Genomic DNA, 21,176 nt, shown 5'->3' with positions numbered 1-21,176 from the left:
AGTTCATTTCTGTAAAATAAAGAGCAACTTCAAGCAACAACTAATAGTAGTGATCCATGAATGCCACCCAAGAGACATTTCAACTGTGTTAACATTAGGAAATTTGTACCGTAAGTTATGTTGCTTAAGGATCTTGTCACACTAGGTGTGGCGGGACTGCGTTGGGCGACTATTCCAGTGCAGTCCCTCTTATATGTGCCCAGTGGTGTATGATGAAAAAAAGTATGGCAGGCCATATTTTTTCCAACACAGCACAATGTGAGGCAATCCGGTTTTTGGTGACATCACGTCCTGTATGGTGGAACTCAATCAAGTAGTGCCCGTTCCAAGGTTGTCCTTGTTGCCCACCAAGTTGAAGCACATTGTTTATGATATATTGTAAGTGCATTACTTTTTATTAATCTCATAACAAAAGCAGTATTACGCTATTGTCAGGAATGGACTTGCCAATAACGGTGGGACTCACCTGCCTTGTGGGCTGCAGTACCAGGGCTGGCCAGCGGGTGCTCTCAGCAATCAGAGACTCACCCCTGCAGTCAGCCAAAACACCTGAAGCTGATTGCAGGGGTTGTATTTAAGGAATGGCCAGACTCACAGTCAGGACCTTGGTGTGTGTTTTTCCATGGGCCCCTGTATCTTGTAACCTGCATTCCTGTTCCTGTTTCTGCCTGACTTGTTGCCGACCCTGCCTGATCCTGACCTCTGCTGACTTCTCCTGTTTGATCCCTGGCTTGTGACCCTGACCATTCTCTCTGCCTGCTCCTCCTGTACCTACCTGCCCGATAGTTATCGACCTGGCCTGCCTGACTACGTTGTGCTCTATATGTGTATGTACCTGTGTATCTATATCAGTTTAGGTTTGGGTTTGTTTCACCTTGTTGTATGTATTTGTGTTAGCTTGGGGTTTGGTGCACTGCGTTTATATTTGTATTGTTAGTCTCAATAAATTATATTATTTACTATATCTGAAGCCTACGTTTCCCTGTGTCAGTCCACACACTTCTGGTCACACCCGCATCCCTGACAGCTATGCTGCCTCCTCTCTCCTTTTGATTTTCTTAAGACAGCAGAATATGTTGAGTGCATGATCTGAAGTAAATCATGTCTGAGCTGCTGGGAATGTATGGAATGGATACACTAGCCACAATATCATCCTCCACTGAGTGCCGCCTGAGGTGGTCATCTGTTTGCCTTGTTGTGGCATGCCCCTGCATACAGTACAGAACAATTTTAAATCGATTAAGAGGTGTTTATAAGAGCAAAGTCTCTGCGACTCAATATACACACTAGGTGGCAGGACTCCATAGTCTCTATAAGGATTTTTACCTACTGAAAATAGAGAATGACCACAATTTCAGTAAACAGTAAAGTGCATATACAGTATTTGTGCTTAGCGTCTGCAAAAGCATAGTTCCCAGTAAAATCCAGGATAGGTCTGGGTTCACGAACAGCTGGAGGGATTTCTGGGCTGGCTCCACAGGTGACCAGCAGGAAGAGTCCCAGGGTTAGTACCACTGGCTATAGACAGTGGGCCACATCATTTGCAGCTCGGTACTCAATTTAAATTAAAGCAGTGCTCCTAACAGTAACAGGGTCTTCTGCAGAAGCTGCATGCTATTGGGCTCATACATTTGACTGCAGATCATATGCACAACTCCCTCTGCCTTATCTGGTAGGGTATCTAGGATCTTCAAAGGGCGGGAAACAAGGACAAAATATTGCCTTGACATGTACAGGAGCCTGTGGGTTTGGGAGAACCAATGTATTGAGCAAACCCAAGGGATTGTGGGAGGAGGGGTTAAAAGAGCTCAGATGCCTGCCCATGCAGGCATCTGAGCATGGTGAGTCAAGGAAAACTGCTACACATCTATTCATTTGTGGGTCATCAATGCTGAAAAGTCGGGGGGAGGGGGGTTGACAAGGAGGGCATGGAGGTTGGGTCCCAATATTGGGCAAGTCTTTGGAGCAACCAAAGGGTTTTATGGTTCTCCATCAGGCTACTCTAATCCTGTTTACAGTGGAAATCAAAGAAGGAAAATATGCTGTCAGGGGCGGACTGACAACTCATTGGGCAATAGGAGATCATGGGGTCCCATGTGTCCCCACCCACACTCAAGCCACACCTACACAAAGCTCCACCTACATATTGCACTGCCTGCATTACATGCATTTGTGGCAGCCATCCTCCACATTATTATTATACAGGATTTATACAGTGCCAACAGTTTGCGCAGCGCTTTACAAAATGAAGGTAGACATTACAGTTACAATACAATTTGATACAAGAGTATTGCATCCCAGCTGCACGGAAGAGCCCATCAGCAAACTGCAGAAGCTGTTGCGCCTTCATGTTCAGGAATGAGCCAATGCCCAATTCTTGTCTGCAGCTTAGGCTCACAGAGATTCCCCTTGCCATTGCTGGGAAGCCACAAAAGACATGACAGGTTCAACCTGTCAGGTGACCGTAGGCTTCCCAACCATGCCTCCAGGAATCTCTGTGAGCCTGATCATTTGGTTATTATAACTCCATTGCATAGATGGGGCATTTAAATATCCACTGCAGCATAGCCTGCATGGAAGTTCCTGGCTTCCTTCTGTAGAAGCCAATGGGCACTTTCCGGTTTAAAGATGGACAACGTGCAGCAGCTACCTTTCTGATGCAATCAGGGGCGATCAAAACTTGGGCCCTAATACTAGATTAAAAATGTGTGGCGCACGAAGCTGCCTTTACAATCATTTTAATTGCTTTGTTTGGGCATTCAGCTCCCACTCAGCTCCTTCCTGATAGGGTTGCCAACTTCTCCACAACTTTTTTTTTTACATGGAAACTTTACTGACAGAGTGCATTTTTTTACTGAGATTCTGAATTTCCTATTACATATTAAAGAGATGAAGAGTGGGGTGGAAGGATAGAGACAGAAGAGAAGGGGGGGAGGGGTAAGAGAGATAGGAATGGGAGGGAGAGAGAGAGGGATGGGTAAGATGGAAAAGTAGGAGAGAGATGGAGAAAGGGGAGGGGTGGAAGGGGGGTGAAAGATAAAGTGGAAGGTGAGAGAGGGGTGTGTGAGAGAGAGAGTGGGGTTGAGGGAGTAAGATGGAGAGGGGTTGAAAGAGAAAGAGGGGGTGAGGGGGGTAAGATAGAGAGGGGGTGAGAAAGAGAGAGGGGGTAAGATGGAGAGGGGCTGAAAGAGAAAGAGGGAGAGAGAGGGGTAAGGAAGAGAGGGGGGCGAGAGAGGAGGGGGTGACAGGTGTGAGAGGGGGATGAGAGAGAGGGTATGATAGAGGGGGTTGAGAGAGAGAGGGACGGTGAGAGAGAGGGGAGGCAAGAGAGAAGGAGGAAGAGAGAGAGAAGGGGGAAGAGAGAGACAGGGGATGAGAGAGGGAAAGAGAGGAGAAAAAGAGGAGGATGAGAGCGAGGGGGGAAAGAGAGAGGGGGATGAGAGAGAGGGAGGAGGGGTGAGAGAGAGGGAGGGTAAGTGAGAGGGGAGTAGGAGAGAGTGGGGTAAGAGAGAGAGAGGAGGAGAGAGGGGGGCAAGAGAGAGAGAAAGAGAGAGAGGGGTGAGAGAGAGGGTAAGGAGGGTGTAAGAGAGAGGGGAGTCAGAGAGAGTTGGGCAAGAGAGAGAGGAATGGTGGAGGTGAGAGGGGGGTAAGAGAGAGGGAGGAAGAGAGAGAGAGGAGGTGAGAGAGGGGGGTGGTAGAGAGAGGGACGAGAAAGGTGAGAGAGAGATGGGGGCAAGAGAGAGGGGGGTGAGAAAGAGAGAGGGGAGTGAGAGAGGAATGGTGTGGGTGAGAATGAGAGAAAGAGACGGGCAAGAGAAGGGGAAGCATGAGAGAGAGGGGGGTGAAAGAGAGAGGGGGTGAGAGAGAGGGGAGGATGACAGAGAGAGAGAGAGAGAGGGGGGTGAAAGATAGAGTGAGGGGGGTGAGAGCGAGGAGAGGGCGAGAGAGAGGAGGGGTGTGGCGGGATGAGAAAGAGGGACAGAGGTGAGAGAGAGGGGGTGAGGGGGATGTTCAGTATGTCTGCTACTCACAACTATGACCCCAGGGTGCTCTCACCTAGTCTCAGGCAGGATCTAGAGCTGCTGTGTTAAATCTGCCGCTTTGATAGCCCCTTTCACAGCAGAGCTGCAGAGCCAGAGCCGTGCTGCAGAGTAGGGACGGGGCTTGCCATGCACGGCTTTCCCGGAGAGGGTGTTCCCTGTTTCGTGGCTGGATATGGGCTCTCTGTGCTGTCTGCTCTTGGCTGTCTTCGTTCTGTCCTCAGATTAGGGGATCTGTGTGTGTGTGGGAACCTTCAAGTCACTGATCTATGGGGACTTAAAGTAACCTGCTGAGGAGAGCACCCTGTACAGAGACAGCTGTATGACTAATGCTCAGGAACAAGTAGAGGGGCAGTTACAGAGCCCCTCCTGGGGCCCCTTACTGGCCCGTATGGTCAATCTGCCCCTGGTTGCTGTGCATGACCCATTCTGTAATGCAAATAAGACACAAAGCATACATTTCTCATAAACGTTCACAAACCTATCAAAAACCTTTATTTATTTCATTAATAGACAGTGAGTTATTAATAGTAAAAGGCTGTCACACACATTTTATAACCAGACAAGACATCTACCTACCATTGATACAGTATTAAATTATACTGAAATATTGATTTAAACAATATGTGAAATATTTTATTTTTGTTGTACCAAATTAGTTCATTTTAAAAATCAACCTAAATTAGATTACATGATAGCAAATCATTTTTGTGGCTGAAGCACAATAATTTCCTGAGTAACATCTGTCCCACATAAGTCTTCAGTTTAGAACAACAAGATTGTACGGATGCTTTCGGAGAAAAAGAAAAGAAAAAAAATTAAAACAGTGTGCATTAAATACAAATGATTAATGTTATACATCCTAAAGCTGAAGTTTTTTTTTGAAATATAAAGTAGACAAACTCAAAAAGTGAAGATTTTCTATGTTATAAGGGACATTTAGAAAAGTTATTGTAAAAAAAGAAACGTTTTCATCCTGAATTCCGAAAAATAGAAGCTCACTTCCTGGTATGTAAGTGTGCCTAGGCATTTTTATGTCTTCAGACTCATAGCTGTATTTCTGCAGTGTGAACTTTGGAAACATGTTACATGTTCCACCTTTTTTTTAGGGTGTAACATGTAACATGTTCCCATAGCCGCAGCCGCGCCCGCTGCCCCCCCCCCTCTGACAGATAGTACTTGGAGAAGTTTGATGTGAAACAGCATTCTGTGAATTATTGCCTACAAGTCCTGGTAGCCTTAATGGCTTTGAGCTTGTAGTTTTCAATGAACTACCACGGTGCTGTGGAGTGCCGTGGTGGTTCATTGAAGCTTCCTGTCAGAATATCTATTTGCTCGTACATCCTGTATAGCAAGCAGATATTCAGACAGGTCTGCAGGAGACCTGCATGGCATCAGCGATCTACTGATCATTGGTGCAATGCTTTCCAGGCTCTTGCTTATTTACGTACAAAAAAATGTGCATTTATTGTTTTTGTCAAAAAGGTGAACTTATCCTTCAAGAGATTTGAAGAAAGATTTGGTGATGTCCATACTGTTCTGTTCAATGTTCTCCTGTTGGAGGCTCTAACATGAGTAAATGAAGCAAAGTCCCACCTATAGAAATATGGCCACCTCTAAACAGAAACACAGTGCAGAGCAAGGCATAGTAAGTTAGTAATGGGGAATGATTGGTTGCCGTCTGCCTACCTTTATTTGGGAACAGCTTCCTGAGTTTAGTTCCTCATTAAAATACATGTATGAGAGTTGTTTTACCTGCCTAAAGGATTTACATTATTGATCAGCCAGTCCAGCATCAGTCCAGTAACTTAGTGAAAAACATTATAAATACTTTTTTCTTTTATATAAGGAATCACATTCCCTCTGTTCCCAGCTGCATAGGAGTTAGGGGAGGAGAAACAGCAGGGCACTGATCTTCCCAGTGAATGGCTGTGCAGGGGGGTGTCAGGACAAGTCTAATCACTGGAGGAGAGCAGGCTGAGTTCCCAGTACAGCTCGAGAACTGATAACAATGTCTGGTCAGTTTAGTCTACTTGGAGGGTCATTGGAGGAGATCAGGCTGAGTTCCCAGCACAGTTCGAGAACTGATCACGATGTGTGGTCAGTTTAGACTAGTGTGGTCACTTTTTTTTTTTTATGAATAACATTTTATTAAATTTTCCACATGTATATACATACATGACATTTTAAAAAGAAATAAAGATAAAGAAAAACAAAGGGATCATCGATGCTAGTAACATGGGTAGAAAAATAACAGTATGCAATGACAATAGGGCAACATTGGAAGGATGATCAAGTCCGCACAAGTCAAGCAGGTTGACCAGAGGTGTAAACATCCCACGGGTTCCACACAGCTTCAAATGAGATTATAGAATCGGCATGTGAAGCGGTTAGATATTCCATTTTTCTGATATCTGCAATAATCTTAAATAATGTCAACATTGAGGGAGGTGTAGGGGAGAGCCAGCTCATTGGAATGCTTCTCCTGACCGCCGTCAAAATATGCACAGAGAGTCTCCTCGATGGTCTAGAGAGACCTGGAAAGGGCAGGCCCAATAAAAAATAAAGAGGCTCAAAAGGGAGAGAGGAATGTAATACCAGTTGTAATAAGGCCAAAACCTCTTCCCAAAAGGGAGTGATAAGCCTACAGTCCCAAAAAATGTGAAAAAGGGAGCCGGTTTCCCTTCTGCAGCGCCAGCAAGCAGGAGAAGCACTCAGGTTACGAGAATGGAGCACATCAGGGGTTCGATACCACAACATTATGATTTTGTAAGCATTTTCCTTATAAACTACACACATAGAGGATTTGGATGCGTTCTCCCATATTTTCTTCCACTGCAACAAGTCAATGTCACAGCGGAGAAACTGGGACCACTTACGCATATAGCGATGGGTATCAATAGTTAAGGGAGGGACATCCAGCAGGAGCTTATATGTATTGGAGACTGTGCCCTTTTGATGTGGGCCCTGAATACACAGGCGCTCAAAGGGTGTAGGCTTCTGCAAAGTCAATGAGGGTGACAGGGTGGAGAAAAAATGGCGTATCTGCAAATAAACATAGAAGTGCTGAGGAGGTATTTGGGTATTTTTTTGGATGTCGGAAAATGATTTAAATTTCCGAGTTACGGGATGGACCAGATGACGCAGTTGGAAAAGATCGGCTGAGGCCCATGGGAGCATGCGGTGTAAGGACAAACTATCTGGAAGGGAGGGATTAAAGAGAACATTAGTCAGAGGGGAGCACTCGGAGGACACAGCGAATTTAGCCCTGCATCTCTTCCAGATAGACAGGGAGAATTGCATGGGTCCAAGTAAAAGGTGTCGGTGAGAAGCGATGGCCACCGCTGACATATCCCAAAGCAGAGAGCATAAATGGGTCGGAGTAAGTTGTAAGGTTTCAATCTCAGTCCATTTGTTAGAAGGGAGTCTGGTGGACCAGGAGATTAAAAAACGAAGGTGGGTGGCATAGTAATAGGTCACAATATCCAGTACTCCCAAGCCTCCTCTAGAGCGTAAAGAAAGGAGTACAGTACGTGCAATTCTATGTTGTTTGTTGTGCCAAATAAAACATAAGAGAGATTTTTGGATAGAATTTAGCTTGGACATAGGGATGGGGACGGGGAGAGTTGCAAATAGATACAAAAGTTTGGGCAGTACGGTCATTTTTATAACATTTATACGTCCAAGAAAGGAAATAGGTAGGGTGTCCCAAATTTTTAAGGAACGGGAAATAGCAACAAATAGGGGGGGGAAATTAGCCTCATATATGGAATGGTAGGAGGAAGTAAGGTTGGTACCCAAATACTTCAGTGAGTGGGTACACCAACGATATTGGTAAGATGCTTGGAGAGAGGTTAACATGTCGGGTGGGATATGAAGTGGGAGTGCTTTGGTTTTGGATGTATTTACCTTGTAGCCTGACAGGGTCCCAAATAATTGTAAGGTTTTATGAAGAACCGGAAGAGAGGTGCAAGGACTAGTTAGAGTAAGAAGGATATCGTCTGCAAATAGGGACAATTTATATTCACGCCCATGGGAATGTATCCCTCTTATGTCAGGGTTAGATCGAATGGCAGTGGCCAGTGGCTCTAGGCAGAGGATAAACAGTAAAGGGGAAAGTGGGCACCCCTGCCTTGTACCGTTCGACATCCTGAAAGAAGGTGAAAGAAACGAAGACAATCTGACCTCTGAGGACGGGGAGGAGTAAAGGACCTTCAGGGCCATCACAAACGGGCCCCGGAAACCATATCTCTCCAAGATCATAAACATATAGGGCCAGCTAAGGCGATCAAAAGCTTTTTGAGCATCCAAACTCAGCAATATAGCAGGGGATGAAGTTCTGTTAATCAGGTCGATCAGGTCAATAGACCTCCTGGTATTGTCCGCAGCGTGTCTGGTGGGCACAAAGCCCACTTGGTCCCTGTGTATGAGCTTGGATAGGAATCGGGAAAGCCTATTGGCCAAAATCTTAGTAAATATTTTATAATCAGAGTTTAACAGGGCAATGGGGCGATAATTGTCCGGAATAGAAGGATCCTTATCAGGCTTGGGGATAACGGAAATATAGGCACGTGAAAAATCAGCCTGAGGGGGGACACCTCTTAAGAGATCCTGAAACAAAGAGAGAAGATGGGGGGCCAAAATGCCTATGAATGTCTTGTAATAAGAATAAGGCAAGCCATCAGGTCCTGGTGATTTGTGAGAAGGGAGCTGCTTAATTGTATCATACAGCTCCTCAGATGAGATATCGGCATTAAGGGCCGAAAGGTCAGAAGGTGATATCTGCGGCAAAGAGAATGACTCAAAGAAGGCATCGAATGACGTTTTACAAAAAGGAGGATGGAGATCTGGGGTTAAACAGTTGTAGAGAGTCTTATAATATGATCCAAAAAGTGAGGCCATTACATGAGGGTCATATGTAGGTGTACCATCTGATTGAAGAAGATGGTCTGGTAACGAGGGAGAAAATTGCGTTTTAAGCCTGTTGACTAGCATACGGTGGGGCTTATTGGAAAATTCATAAAATTTCTGTTTGACCCAAAGAAGTGATTGCACAGCTATATGTTAGTCAAGAGTTTTGATTTGGTCGCGTAGAGAAGTAACCCTACGAAGATGAGTTATGGACGGCTTGATTAGCAGTTGACGCTCAGCTTAGGATAATTGGCGGATGAGAGAAGTCTTGGCACTGGCTGAGGACTTTTTCAAACGGGAGCCTAGAGAGATACATATTCCCCGGAAAACGGCCTTGTGGGCTTCCCAAAGTGTCGAGGAAGAAGTCACTGAGCCAACGTTGTGTTGGAAGTACATATCCAATCCCCGAGAAAGTTCTTCACGGAAACAGGCAGTAGTGAGAAAGGTCTCATTGAGACGCCAATGACAAGCTTTCGGTAAAGAATCAGGGAAGAAAAGATTCAGAGACAAAGAGGCGTGATCGGACCATGTACTGGGATTGATTTCGGATGAAACTAAGAGAGGGAGTAAGGGGGAAGAGATAAAAAAGTGGTCCAAGCGGGAGAAACTCCGATGAGAGATGGAGTAGAAAGTATATTGTTTATGAAGGGGATGTTTGATCCGCCAAGCATCAAAGAGACGATGTTCCCTTATCAATTTGCGAAAAGATTTTGAAGAGGAACACTGCCGCTTCGAGGGGGTGGATTCAAATAGTACTTTCCTATCCTTGTGGGGGGACATGATTAAATTAAAATCACCTCCAATGATCATATGTGGTGTGGTAAAGACATTCAGTCTAGCAAGGGTTTGGGAGAGGAAATGTAATTGACCTGCGTTCGGGGCATACAAGTTTAACAGGATAAGGGGGAACCAGCAAACATACATTCCAAAATGATATAACGACCCCGTGGGTCGACTTTAGAGGAAATGACCCAAAGGGAGCAGTGTGTCCGAATCAAAATAGCCACTCCGGCTTTCCCAGTGGGATCAAAAGCCGAGTAGGAGTGGGAGAAAAACCTTGAGGCAAAACGAAAAGAGCCAGTCGACTTGAAATGGGTCTCCTGGACAAAAATAATATCTGCTCCTGAGGATCGAAATTCATTCAAAGACATCCACCGTTTTTGGATGGAGTTAAGACCTTTGACATTGTACGATAATAACTGTAAAGCCATCATTAGATAAACATACAAATAGCAAATGTACCCAGATAAAGAATAATGGAGATAGCATCGATGAGACAAATCTAAGAACAGTAGGGACATGAAACATTAGAACTAATAACATTGATAGACAAACCAAAAAAATTACAATAAAGAACATAGATATCCGTATGGATATGAACTTGGGAAAGGCATCGGCACCCAAGTCGTCCAGGCAAATGTCTGGACGTGATCGGGGGCAACATGACAACCGGAACATAGAATTCGGCAAACCCGGCCAAAAAGATACAGCATAAAAAGGCACCCAGCGCAAAAATAAAATGAAAAAAAAAAGGGAGGAAGAAGGGAGGGTGAGGAAAAGAAGGGAGAGGGGGAAAGGGAAGGAGAAGAAGGGGGGGAAGAAAAGGAGGGGGGATGGAAAGGGGAGAGGGGAGGAGATAGGGATACAACCTTGAAGAACACCTCAAAAAAAAACATCAAGCAGGATCATCACTACAACGAGCAGGGCGAGGGCGTTGTGGAGTACAGGAAGGACGCTTCCGGCCCCTACGAACTGGTGTCCAGATCTTGCTGGGGGTAGCGGAAGGACGAGATGGAGTAGATGGTAGTGAGGCATTGTCGTCCGGCAGGGGGGGTAGTCCCAGTTGCTTCAGGAAGGAGTCCGCTTCAAAAAGATCGCGTAGAATAACTTGGGCGTTATCTTTGGAGACGACCAGCTTGAAGGGAAAACCCCAGCGGTAAGGGATACGAAGATGTTGAAGATGTGTGGTGAGTGGTTTCAGCGCTCGCCGTTTAGCCAGGGTAATAGGAGAAAGATCACAAAAGAGCTGAAGCCGGTCCCCTTTAAATTCCAGGGAGGGAACGTTGCGTACAGAGGCCAACAAGGCTTCCTTGCTCTCAAAAAAATGAAAGCGGACGATGACATCACGTGGTCTGGTGCTGTCAGCAGGTCTGGGACCTAAAGAACGATGAGCCCTGTCCATGCGCCACTCCGCTTCTGGGACCAAGGGTGCGGTTGTGGTGAAGAAAGACAGGAGGTGTCGGCGAAGTTGGGAATCGGCAATGGATTCAGATATACCTCGAATACGGACATTTTGCCGGCGTTCCCTGTTTTCCAAATCTTCTTGCTGGAGCTGAATTTGGGACATGGTGTGTTTCAAGTATGCATTGTCTTCTTCCAAGACATGAACGTATTGCACCAGTTCATCAAATTTATTCTCCGGTTGATCGGCACGCTCCCCAATCTGCGCTATTTCTCCACGAAGATCCAAGGCTAATTTGCCCACTTCAGCGGCAATAGTGGCGGTAATATTGCGCAAGAATACCTGCAATTTTTCTTCTAGCGTAGATATCGTGAGGGCAGGTGACACACGGAGATTTGTGAGAGCGGAGGAGGAAAGGCTCATCAAAGGATGCTCTGCTGTCCCCTCTATAGGGATTTGGGATTCAGATTCATCTATATGTTGGTGCTGAGGGAGTGAGGAGATTAGCTGCATTGTAGAGGCAGCAGGTGTAGTACCTCCTGCCGCCACTGGGGGCCCGTCAGAGCTCATCCCTGGGAGTGAGGAGGTCGGCTGCATTGTGGAGGCATTGTGGAGGAAGCTGGAGGCAGCTGGTGTAGTACCTCCGACCGCCACTGGGGGCCTGTCGGAGCTCGTTTGTGGGATCCCTGTTGTAATTGAGGCCGAGGATTGTGGCCTGTGAAGAAACCGCTGCAGCGGTGACGGCCGCGGCTCACGTGGTGGAGGGGAGGGGGGCTTCCAGCGCCCTATCTTCCCCATTATAGGACTGAGGTCTGGCGCGCTGGGTGCCCTGCTACTGTGACTCACCCAGGGAGGAATATGGAGCAGCGGTGCGCCGTGGGTGAGTCTCTTAGGTCGGGGGATGTACGGAGCTCACAGGAATGCGGCCATCAAAGTTCCCAGCCGCGCATGCGCCCCCCGTGGTCACTTTTTAATACGAAAGCAGAGGGACTTGCAGGAACACTAGGCAGTTCACACAAAGGAAGTAATACAAAGAGAACAGGATATATTTTCATACAAGTACATAGTAAAGCAGGCATATATCAGAAATATGAAATGTTGGATTTAAATATTCTTTAATCAATCAGCTTTATATAGATGGGGACAATAAGGGGTCCAAGAGTACAACCTTTTGGTAAACTAATAGAAAGGGAGTGAATAGATGGGGTTGAAAGTTTATCCAGAAAGTAGGAGGAGATCCAAGAAAGTTGAAGACCTCTGTTTACTAGGGTGGAGAAGGTCTGAAGTACCACAGACTTGCCTGTCATTCAAGATACTGAGAAGAGTTAAAGAAGAATCTGAGTGAAGCCAGAGTAATTGCCTTTAGATTTTGCAGTTAAGGGTCATTAGCAACTTTGGTAAGAAAAAAAATGTGTGAAAAAGACTATGAATTGTTTTTTATCAATACAAATACCCACCTTTTGCCAGATCTCAAAAGCTCAAAACCTTCATTTATTTTAGTAAAAGGCAAAGTATGAGTCACCAAACCTTCCAAGTCAAATTTTCCTGCAATGTAGTCAGAAACCAACTGGGGGATAGCGTCCATAGTTTTAAAACCTAAAACATCGAAGAGAAAGTCAGAAACATCCGATAAATACATTTATTGGTTAAGGACAAGCACATTTTCATTAGAAAAACCACAACCTTGTTCTCTGTTTACAACAGATCATCCTGCATTTCATGGCCTGTCTAGGACAGTGTATGTCAACCTTGCAACTCAGCACCCTGATTCTGTATGTAGCTCCCCACTAGTTAGCTAGGGGGAGCTAGCTAGTTTTTTTTAGTTAGAAAAGCTGAGTAGCAGCCTGGACTGAGTTAGAGAGGTCAAATTTAGGTGAGGGCTCTGCAGGTCAGTACTTCCCCCTGCTCTAGAAACTGCAGAAGATTCTAGAAGCAGTGGGCAGGAATAAGGAGGAGCTGGCCTGCACACTTAAAGGATTCTGGCCAATCCCCAAGCAGGAGGCTTGGTATGGGACAGGACAACCTTTAAGTGTGGGAGAGCCTGCTCAGCAGCAGAGGAATTTGGGTGGAAGATGTAGAGAAGGCTGAGATGCATGTGCCTGGGAGGAGGCCCAGTGTAAAGACCTACAGGCTTGGACCTAGTAAGGAGGATCACTCAACTTCACCAGCCTCTAGAGTGAGGACCACCTGTGGAGCCAGGGGAGGGGCCAGCCCAGCAGAAGGCCTGAAGGCATCCACCAACCCACAAGCTCACAGGAGAGGACTAAGTGAGTAATCCTACAACCCCTGGGCCAGACAAGTAGAGAGGGCATTCTGGTGGGAATCCTGACTAACTCTTCACTAGGGAGGGTTACATTTAGGGTGGCAGCTTTGGATCCTGGATCCTGGATGAGAAGAAACATGTATATAGTTGCCAGGAAGCTGTCCTCAGTTCACTGTTCCTTGGGCATCCCATACACCCCTCAACCCTATTCACCTTCAATACTCCTAATAAAAAATAGCTCAAGTGCTGGTTACTGTGTCCAGCATTCAAGTATGTGAAAAATGCATGATGCCTGGCTGTGCAGGACTACAGGGGGACCCAAATCTTCAGCAACTCCTAAGGGGAACATGATGTACATGATACAAGCTAAAAATAGTTCTAGCCACAGACAATAATGGCCAGTCATCCAGCGCTTACGTTAAGTTAAATATGAGGGCAAACGTTAAATTTTTTTAGACACTTCCTTAGCTCACTGCATGCAGCAGGATTGAACTAAATGAATATTAAAAATAAGCCTATAAAATGTTGGATAATATGTTCCCTATGCTTTTATGAAAAAAAACATGCAAAATTAAAGTGGTTAACGTTTCGGAGTCTTGCAGGACCCCTCCATCAGGCATGTGACCGTCACGTGCCTGATGCAGGGGTCCTGTGAGACTTCGAAACATGGCCTTGCTGTAACTATGTGATCATTCATTAAAACTTTTGGACCCATATTGGTGATCCTCGGTGTGCTGGTAACATTCTCTCTTGTGTGTGTACATGTGTCTGCATGTGTCTACATATGTATCTCTGTGTGTCTGTGTGTGTACATGTGCGTGTACATGTGTATATGTTTCCGTGTGTGTATGTACATGTGTGTATGTCTGTGTGTGTACATTTGTCTCTGTGTGTGTACATGTGTGTAAAATGAAATAAAAAACAAGAAGCGCACCAGCCTTGCGCATTACCTCAGCGACCAAAATTTATTACTTGTAAAAAACATACTCACAAACAGCGAATAAAATCAGGCATGTAAGTCCTCTCAGGGACTTGAAGATAACATGAGTCCCATCAGGGGAATGGGTGTTCAGTACAGCTGACGCGTTTCGAAGGGAGTCCCTTCTTCCTCAGAGCTCTGAGGAAGAAGGGACTCCCTTCGAAACGCGTCAGCTGTACTGAACACCCATTCCCCTGATGGGACTCATGTTATCTTCAAGTCCCTGAGAGGACTTACATGCCTGATTTTATTCGCTGTTTGTGAGTATGTTTTTTACAAGTAATAAATTTTGGTCGCTGAGGTAATGCGCAAGGCTGGTGCGCTTCTTGTTTTTTATTTCATTTTACAGTGCTGATTGGGCTTCCCCAGCCTTGGTTTGGAGCTGCACAGCCCTTTATGCAGTGGTGTTCGTTCTCCCCAGGCCTGGTTCCATCTTGTGCCACCTGTCTGAGTCTTGGAGCGCAGGAGAATTCTTTTTCGATTTTCCATGGTGTACATGTGTGTGTTGGTGTCTACATGTTTCTGTATGTGTATGCAGTTGCAAGAAAAAGTATGTGAACCCCTTGGGATTACGTGGAGTTTTGCATGAATTGGGCATAAAATGTGCTCTGAGCTTCATCTAAGTCACAACAATAGAAGAACACAGTCTGCTGAACATAATACTACACAAACATTAGATGTTGCCATGGTTTAATTGCACATAACATCTAAACATTCACAGTGCAGGGAGGAAAAAGTATGTGAACCTTTGGACTTAATAACTGGTTGACCCTCCTTTGGCAGCACTAACCTCAACCAAACGTTTCCTGTAGTTGCAGATCAGACCTGCACAACGATCTGGAGTAATTTTGGACCACTCCTCTTCACAAAACTGTTTCAGTGTAGCAATATTCTTGGGGTGTCTGGTGTGAATCGCTCTCTTAAGGTCATGCCACAGCATTTCAATCGGGTAGAGGTCAGGACTCTGACTGGGCCACTCCAGAAGGCGTATTCTGTGCTGTTGCAGCCATTGTTTTGTTGAATCACTTGTATGCTTTGAGTCATTGTCCTGTTGCATCACCCATCCTCTGCGAAGCTTCAGTTGGCGGACAGATCGTCGTACGTTTTCCTGCAAAATGTCTTGATAAACTCTGGAATTAATTTTCCCATCAATGACAACAATCCGTCCAGGCCCTGAGGCAGCAAAGCAGCCCCAAACCATGATGCTCCCTCCGCCATGTTTTACAGTGGGGATGAGGTTTTGATGTTGGTGTGCTGCGCCTTTTTTTCTCCACACATAGTGTTGTGTGTTCTTCCCAAACAACTCAATATTGGTTTCATCTGTCCACAGTATATTTTGCCAGTAGTGCTGTGGAACATCCAGGTGCTCTTTTGCAAACTTCAAATGTGCTGCAATATTCTTTTTGGACAGCAATGGCTTCCTCCGTGGTGTCCTCCCATGTACTCCATTCTTGTTTAATGTTTTCCTTATTGTAGATGTGTCAACAAAAATGTTAGCATATGCCAGAGATTTCTGTAGGTCTTTAGCTGACACTCTGGGATTCTTCTTTACCTCATGCAGCATTCTGCGCTGTGCTCTTGCAGTCATTTTACAGGACGATAACGCCTAGGGAGAGTAGCAACAGTGCTAAACTTTGTCCATTTGTAGACAGTCTGTCTTACCGTGGACACATGAACATCAAGGCTTTTGGAGATACTTTTGTAACCCTTTCCAGCTTCATGCAAGTCAACAATTCTTGATCGTAGGTCTTCTGAGAGCTCTTTTCTGCGAGGCATGGTTCACATCAGACAGTGCTTCTTGAAACCAGTAAACCCAAAACAGGTGTGTGTTTTTTAAGGGCAGGACAGCTGTCAGCAACACATCCAATATCATCACACTGATTGGAGTCAAGGTTGGCTCCAATTAGCTCTGGGAGAAGTCATTAAGCTAGGGCCTCACATACTTTTTCCTCCCTGCACTGTGAATGTTTACATGTTATGTGCAATTAAACCATGGCAACATCTAATGTTTGTGTAGTATTATGTTCAGCAGACTGTGTTCTTCTATTGTTGTGACTTAGATGACGTTCAGAGCACATTTTATGCCCAATTCAGGCAAAACTCCACGTAATCCCAAGGGGTTTACATACTTTTTCTTGCAACTGTATTTAATCATTAGGGGCACATTTATTCCTTAGTGTTTTGGTACATTTTTTGCCTGATGCTTATTCTATCATATTCAATAGAAACACATCAAAATTGTGTTGCATTGCGCATCAAGGGGTGTCATAATGCCAAGGTGTGTCAAGCAAATGTGTGTTGTCATGCAATGCTGTGCTTTAAAGCATGTTACAACATGCATTGATATGCCTTTTTTATGTGTTTTCATTATTTTCATTAGAAAATGCCTCACCCAAAAAGGCACAGATATATTTTTTGCATTTTTCATATTTACTTTTATTCCCATGTCTTTAGGCCAATGATGTAATGAACAGATTACTTGTGTTCCTTGTCTTTTTTTTACAGCCATGGGTAGCCCTCCATGATGCTGAAAGCAGTGGTAAATACTGACTAAAGTTGAATAATGCCCTTGCTAAAGCTGTAGGCCATTTGTATAGCTCATGAAGCCTAACCTGAAGCCTCCAAGGACGTTGCTAAGAGAGGTCCAGCTATTACTATTCACCTACACCATTACAGAAGTGAACTCTGACTTAGAGCTACTACAAGGGAGAGAAAATGCTTGTGAGGAGTGTAGCACTACCTTCGTAGGAGTTGCTGAGTTTTGGGTCCCCCTATAGTTCTGCACAGGCAGGCAACATGCATTTTACACACAGACTTGCATCCAGGAGACAGTACCAGCTATTGATGTTTTTTTTATTTATTTATTTATTTATTTTATTAAGGGGCAAATAAGGTGGATGGGGGAAGGGATGTATGGGATGCCCATGGGAAATGGCAACGGAGGACAAACTCCCTGGAACTATATACAATTTTTTACAGCAAATATTCTCTTCTGGAGAGCTAGCCAGCATCTCCTGCTGTACCACCCTAGACCCCAGATACCCCTCTATCCATCTGTTCTGGGTGAATCTGTGGGAAAAGGATCCAGTGCCTGTCACTTTAAGAGATAGGACAGTCCCGAGTAGCAGCTAATCCAGTTTCCCACTAAAGTGCTCCTTCCCCTTTCTGGCCCAGGGGGTGCAGGTCTACTCACTCAGTCCTCTGTAAGCTGCTGGGTTGGTGGCTGCTCTCAGGCCTTCTGCTGGGCCACTCTTTCCCTGTTCCACAGATGGTCCTCACTCTGGGGGCCAGTTAGGTCCCAAGCTTTCCTCTTCTCCAGCTTCCCTGCCTGTAGGTGAGCCCCTTCCCATCTGAGCTTCCTCCCAGGCACCTGCTCCCCTGCCTCTCAATTCTCCATCTTCCACTCAAACTCTCTTACTACTGAGCAGTCTCCCTCGCTCTTAAGGGCTGTCCTGGCCCTATGCCAAGCCTCCTGTTGGGGATTGGCCAGGATCCCTTGAGAGTGCGGACCAACCACTCCTCACTCCCTCCCACTGCTTCTAGAATCTTCTTTAAATTCTAGAGCAGGGGGACGTTTCAGAGAGCTGATCTGCAGTGCCTCTCAGCCTGCCTAACCTGAATTTGACCTCCCTCTGACTATTACCACAGGCTGCTCCCCCTAGCTATTTAGGAGGGTGCTACTGGTGATTTGAATCAGAAACAGCTCATTCTTGTGATGGCTGAGGTACACAAATGGCCTACACCTATAGCAAGAGCAGTATTCAATTTGGTCAAAGCTGCACAACTTGTTTTCATCTACAGACATCCCTTATCTGCATAGCCAGTTTTTTTTAACTCTTCTTTTCTAGGCCCCCAGACCTAAACAAAGAGCTAACACCTGCAATTCAAGCAGTCCAACTGCAAGGGAGAATTTTCATGTTTCCCAGAGTTGGGCTTTAAACACACTATGATATTCAATAATTTATTAAAGTGTCAAAGTATCACAGTACTTCAACAATGTAAAAGAGAAGCAGACATTAGCTTTTTATAGTAAAATGTACCTCCGTATAGAGAGCCTTTCCATGTACGTCCTGTGAGGAGCAGCAAAGGAGGACACACAAGGTTTGCATCTTGGGGAGCTACACCAATTACCACACTGGTTCCATATCCTGGGTGAGTGCACTCCAGTGCTGCTTTCTAATTCGGAAAATTAAATCAGAATGAATATGTACATAAGTTTGAAATAAATGTTAAACAGACATAGTCTGGCTGTAGAGGAGACCTGTCATTAGAGAAATATAGAGGCTTCTATTACTGACCATTTCTTCTAAAAATACTGTCATGCTTACCCTCTTGCTTTAGGCTCTGTTCACACCTATGCAGTTTGGTTTTTGTCCATTTTGCAGTGCTTTTCGCAGTTCATTTTGCATTTTTCTACACTCGTTTTTGATGTGTTTTTGACACGTTTTTATTGCATTTTGCTCAGCTCTTTTTTTTCTTAAAGTGGAATTTTTTTTTTTTCGCTGGGCAGAATAAAAATGCAAAACGCAGCAGAAATGCAGCAAAACGCACTACCATACATTTCAGCAGATTCTCCATTGAATTCTATTGTAGCAAAAATGCTGCTTTTTGCTTTTAAAAAAGTCCCTGATCCTTTCTAAAAAAGCAGGAGCTCAAAAAAGGATAGATGTGAACATGTTCCATTGGAAATCATGTTAAATGGGCTGTAATCCATTTCTGCAAAAAGAACTAAAAAAAAAGCACTGGTGTGAACGGAGCCTTTCCAGACAAAGATTCAGGGGTCATGCAGCCTCATAGGATAGTCAAGGGGGAATGAAAATGCCTTCTACAAGCTTTAACCAGTGCTTGGGCAGACAGTGATAGCAGTCTTGTAACTTCTTTCTACTGCTGATGAGAAAGGTATTTAGCAGCTTATATTTACTACAATATTTGCATTTCCATGTTCTGTGTACTGTGGGAGACCAGATATAGTGAATGCAAGGTCCTGGGTTTAGTAACACTTTAAGTTTCTATTAAGTATCATTATAGCACTAGCAGATGTAATTTAAGGCAGAACAGATCTGAAGGATCATTGTCTGTTTGGTGAACTATGGTAAGAGAATGAACTTCACACAATGTCAGGCCAAAGGCTCCTACTGCAAAACTTTTTAAAATTATGTGGACCTGTTTTGTTACAGGTCCTTATAGACAGTCATTGATGATTTATAATGCAGGTCATTCGTTTCGACACATCCACTGCTTGAGCCTCTTGAACTGTTTGAAGGCTTCTGATCCTGAAGGAGCTCTGTAAGGGGCAACCCTTGTTCTCTCCCTCCTGTCATCCATTGCTGAAAGCAACAGATGCATAAGGACTTTATCTTTGTTCTCCATCTGATGGCCATTCCCCTCAGCCTGCAAATGCCCAGTAAATGTTCTGATCTCCATGACCAGCATCAGCCTTTTTTGCCAATCATTTCTCTGTTTCATGCTGGTAACCAGGGAGCCATCCCCTACAGACTTTTTATCTGTAAACCCACATAAAGGGAATTTATTTGAGCTGCTGGTAAAATCTATAATACTGCCTGTAGTCTTTTAAAATTGAAGTTTTTTTATTATATATATAGGAAGAACATTTGTACCATGTATAACTAATTTAAGCTATTTAATGGTAAAATGTATTTTACAATCACATACCATAATATCAGTATTGCCAATGCATTCAATGGAGTAATGTACTCCATCTCCTGTCATTTCCTTGATCACCTCCTGGATTGGCTTGCTGTAATCATTGGGATTAATACAGTCAGTGGCTCCAAAGTGCTTTGCCTTTTCAAACTTGCTGCTGTTTATATCTATAGCAATAATTCTTGATGCTCCAGAAACTTTACATCCAATAATGGCTGACAATCCAATGGCACCCAATCCAAATACAGCACACGTAGTACCAGGCTGCACCTGTTAAATAAACAAATATGTTTCTGAAGTTTCGTTTTAGATCTTGGTTAAAGTAAATCTCTCTTGGCAGAACTATAGGAGTTGACATTACTGGCCTCCTTCTGAATATGCAGCATTAGTTGACTACCTGTCATACTGACACATTAGTTGTAATGCTTTCTGAGTCACTGACCTTGAATATCTGCAAATCAGGAAAGTCATTGAAAAATCTGTTGTTCTTAATTGCATACTTATTTAGAATCAGAGAGAATCTATCTCAGACAGTTATAGACAGGAATGATGGAAACCATTCCTGGTCAAAAACTGACATGTACTGCCTCACCAAGCGCTCTGCAACTGAATCCCAATAAACTATACATACTACATGGCCAGGGGCGGACTGACCATTTGGAAACTCAGGCACTGCCCGAGGGCCCAGGGTCAGTAGGGGGCCCCATGAAATGCCCCTGGTAACTTTTTCATAGGCTTTTTTGAGTTTGGGCAAGGACACAGGGGCCCCATGATCCCCTATAGCCCGGGGGCCCCATGAGTTGTCAGTCCGCCCCTGTACATGGCACCATTTAAAATGAATATCTGCATGTCTTAATCAGAGAAATATATAAGAAAATGTGTGTACCCTATTCTGTGGACTAAACTCTTGTTATCCAAAACGTAAAGATTCTTTAACGAACACCATACAATATAAGTATAAAAATAGTATATACTACTTTTAGGATAAAGTGGATCTTCATTCAAATAAGTTTTTCATTCATACATGAAAGGGACATTCTTACTAGTCTTTCACTTTAAAAAACAGTCAGGACAAAATAAATAAAAAGTGCTGCAGGTATAAGATGTAGGAGACCTGCAGTAGCCTCCAAAACCCTG

At 44.6% G+C, this 21,176-nt stretch overlaps 1 protein-coding gene across 1 annotated transcript in view; it reads right to left on the bottom strand.

Annotated features, from left to right (window-relative positions):
• Nucleotides 1-4,518: 4,518 nt before the first annotated feature.
• Nucleotides 4,519-21,176, bottom strand: part of LOC149459873 (alcohol dehydrogenase 1-like) — a 32,762-nt gene continuing 16,104 nt past the window's right edge. The window contains exons 6-9 of the mRNA XM_089680568.1: nt 20,049-20,309; nt 18,416-18,551; nt 12,591-12,729; nt 4,519-4,830 (exon numbers count right to left, since the gene is read on the bottom strand). Of these exons, the coding sequence (XP_089536694.1) occupies nt 4,806-4,830; nt 12,591-12,729; nt 18,416-18,551; nt 20,049-20,309 (561 nt within the window). The 3' untranslated portion in view covers nt 4,519-4,805. The remainder of the gene's footprint in view (nt 4,831-12,590; nt 12,730-18,415; nt 18,552-20,048; nt 20,310-21,176) is intronic.

The sequence above is a fragment of the Staurois parvus genome, unplaced genomic scaffold, assembly GCF_062004578.1.
Source record: "Staurois parvus isolate SC_StPar_1 unplaced genomic scaffold, SC_StPar_1.0 ptg000244l, whole genome shotgun sequence".
Classification (NCBI taxonomy): domain Eukaryota; kingdom Metazoa; phylum Chordata; class Amphibia; order Anura; family Ranidae; genus Staurois; species Staurois parvus.
The sequence above is the reverse complement of the archived record's forward strand: the minus strand, read 5'-3'. Positions and strand labels throughout refer to the sequence as shown.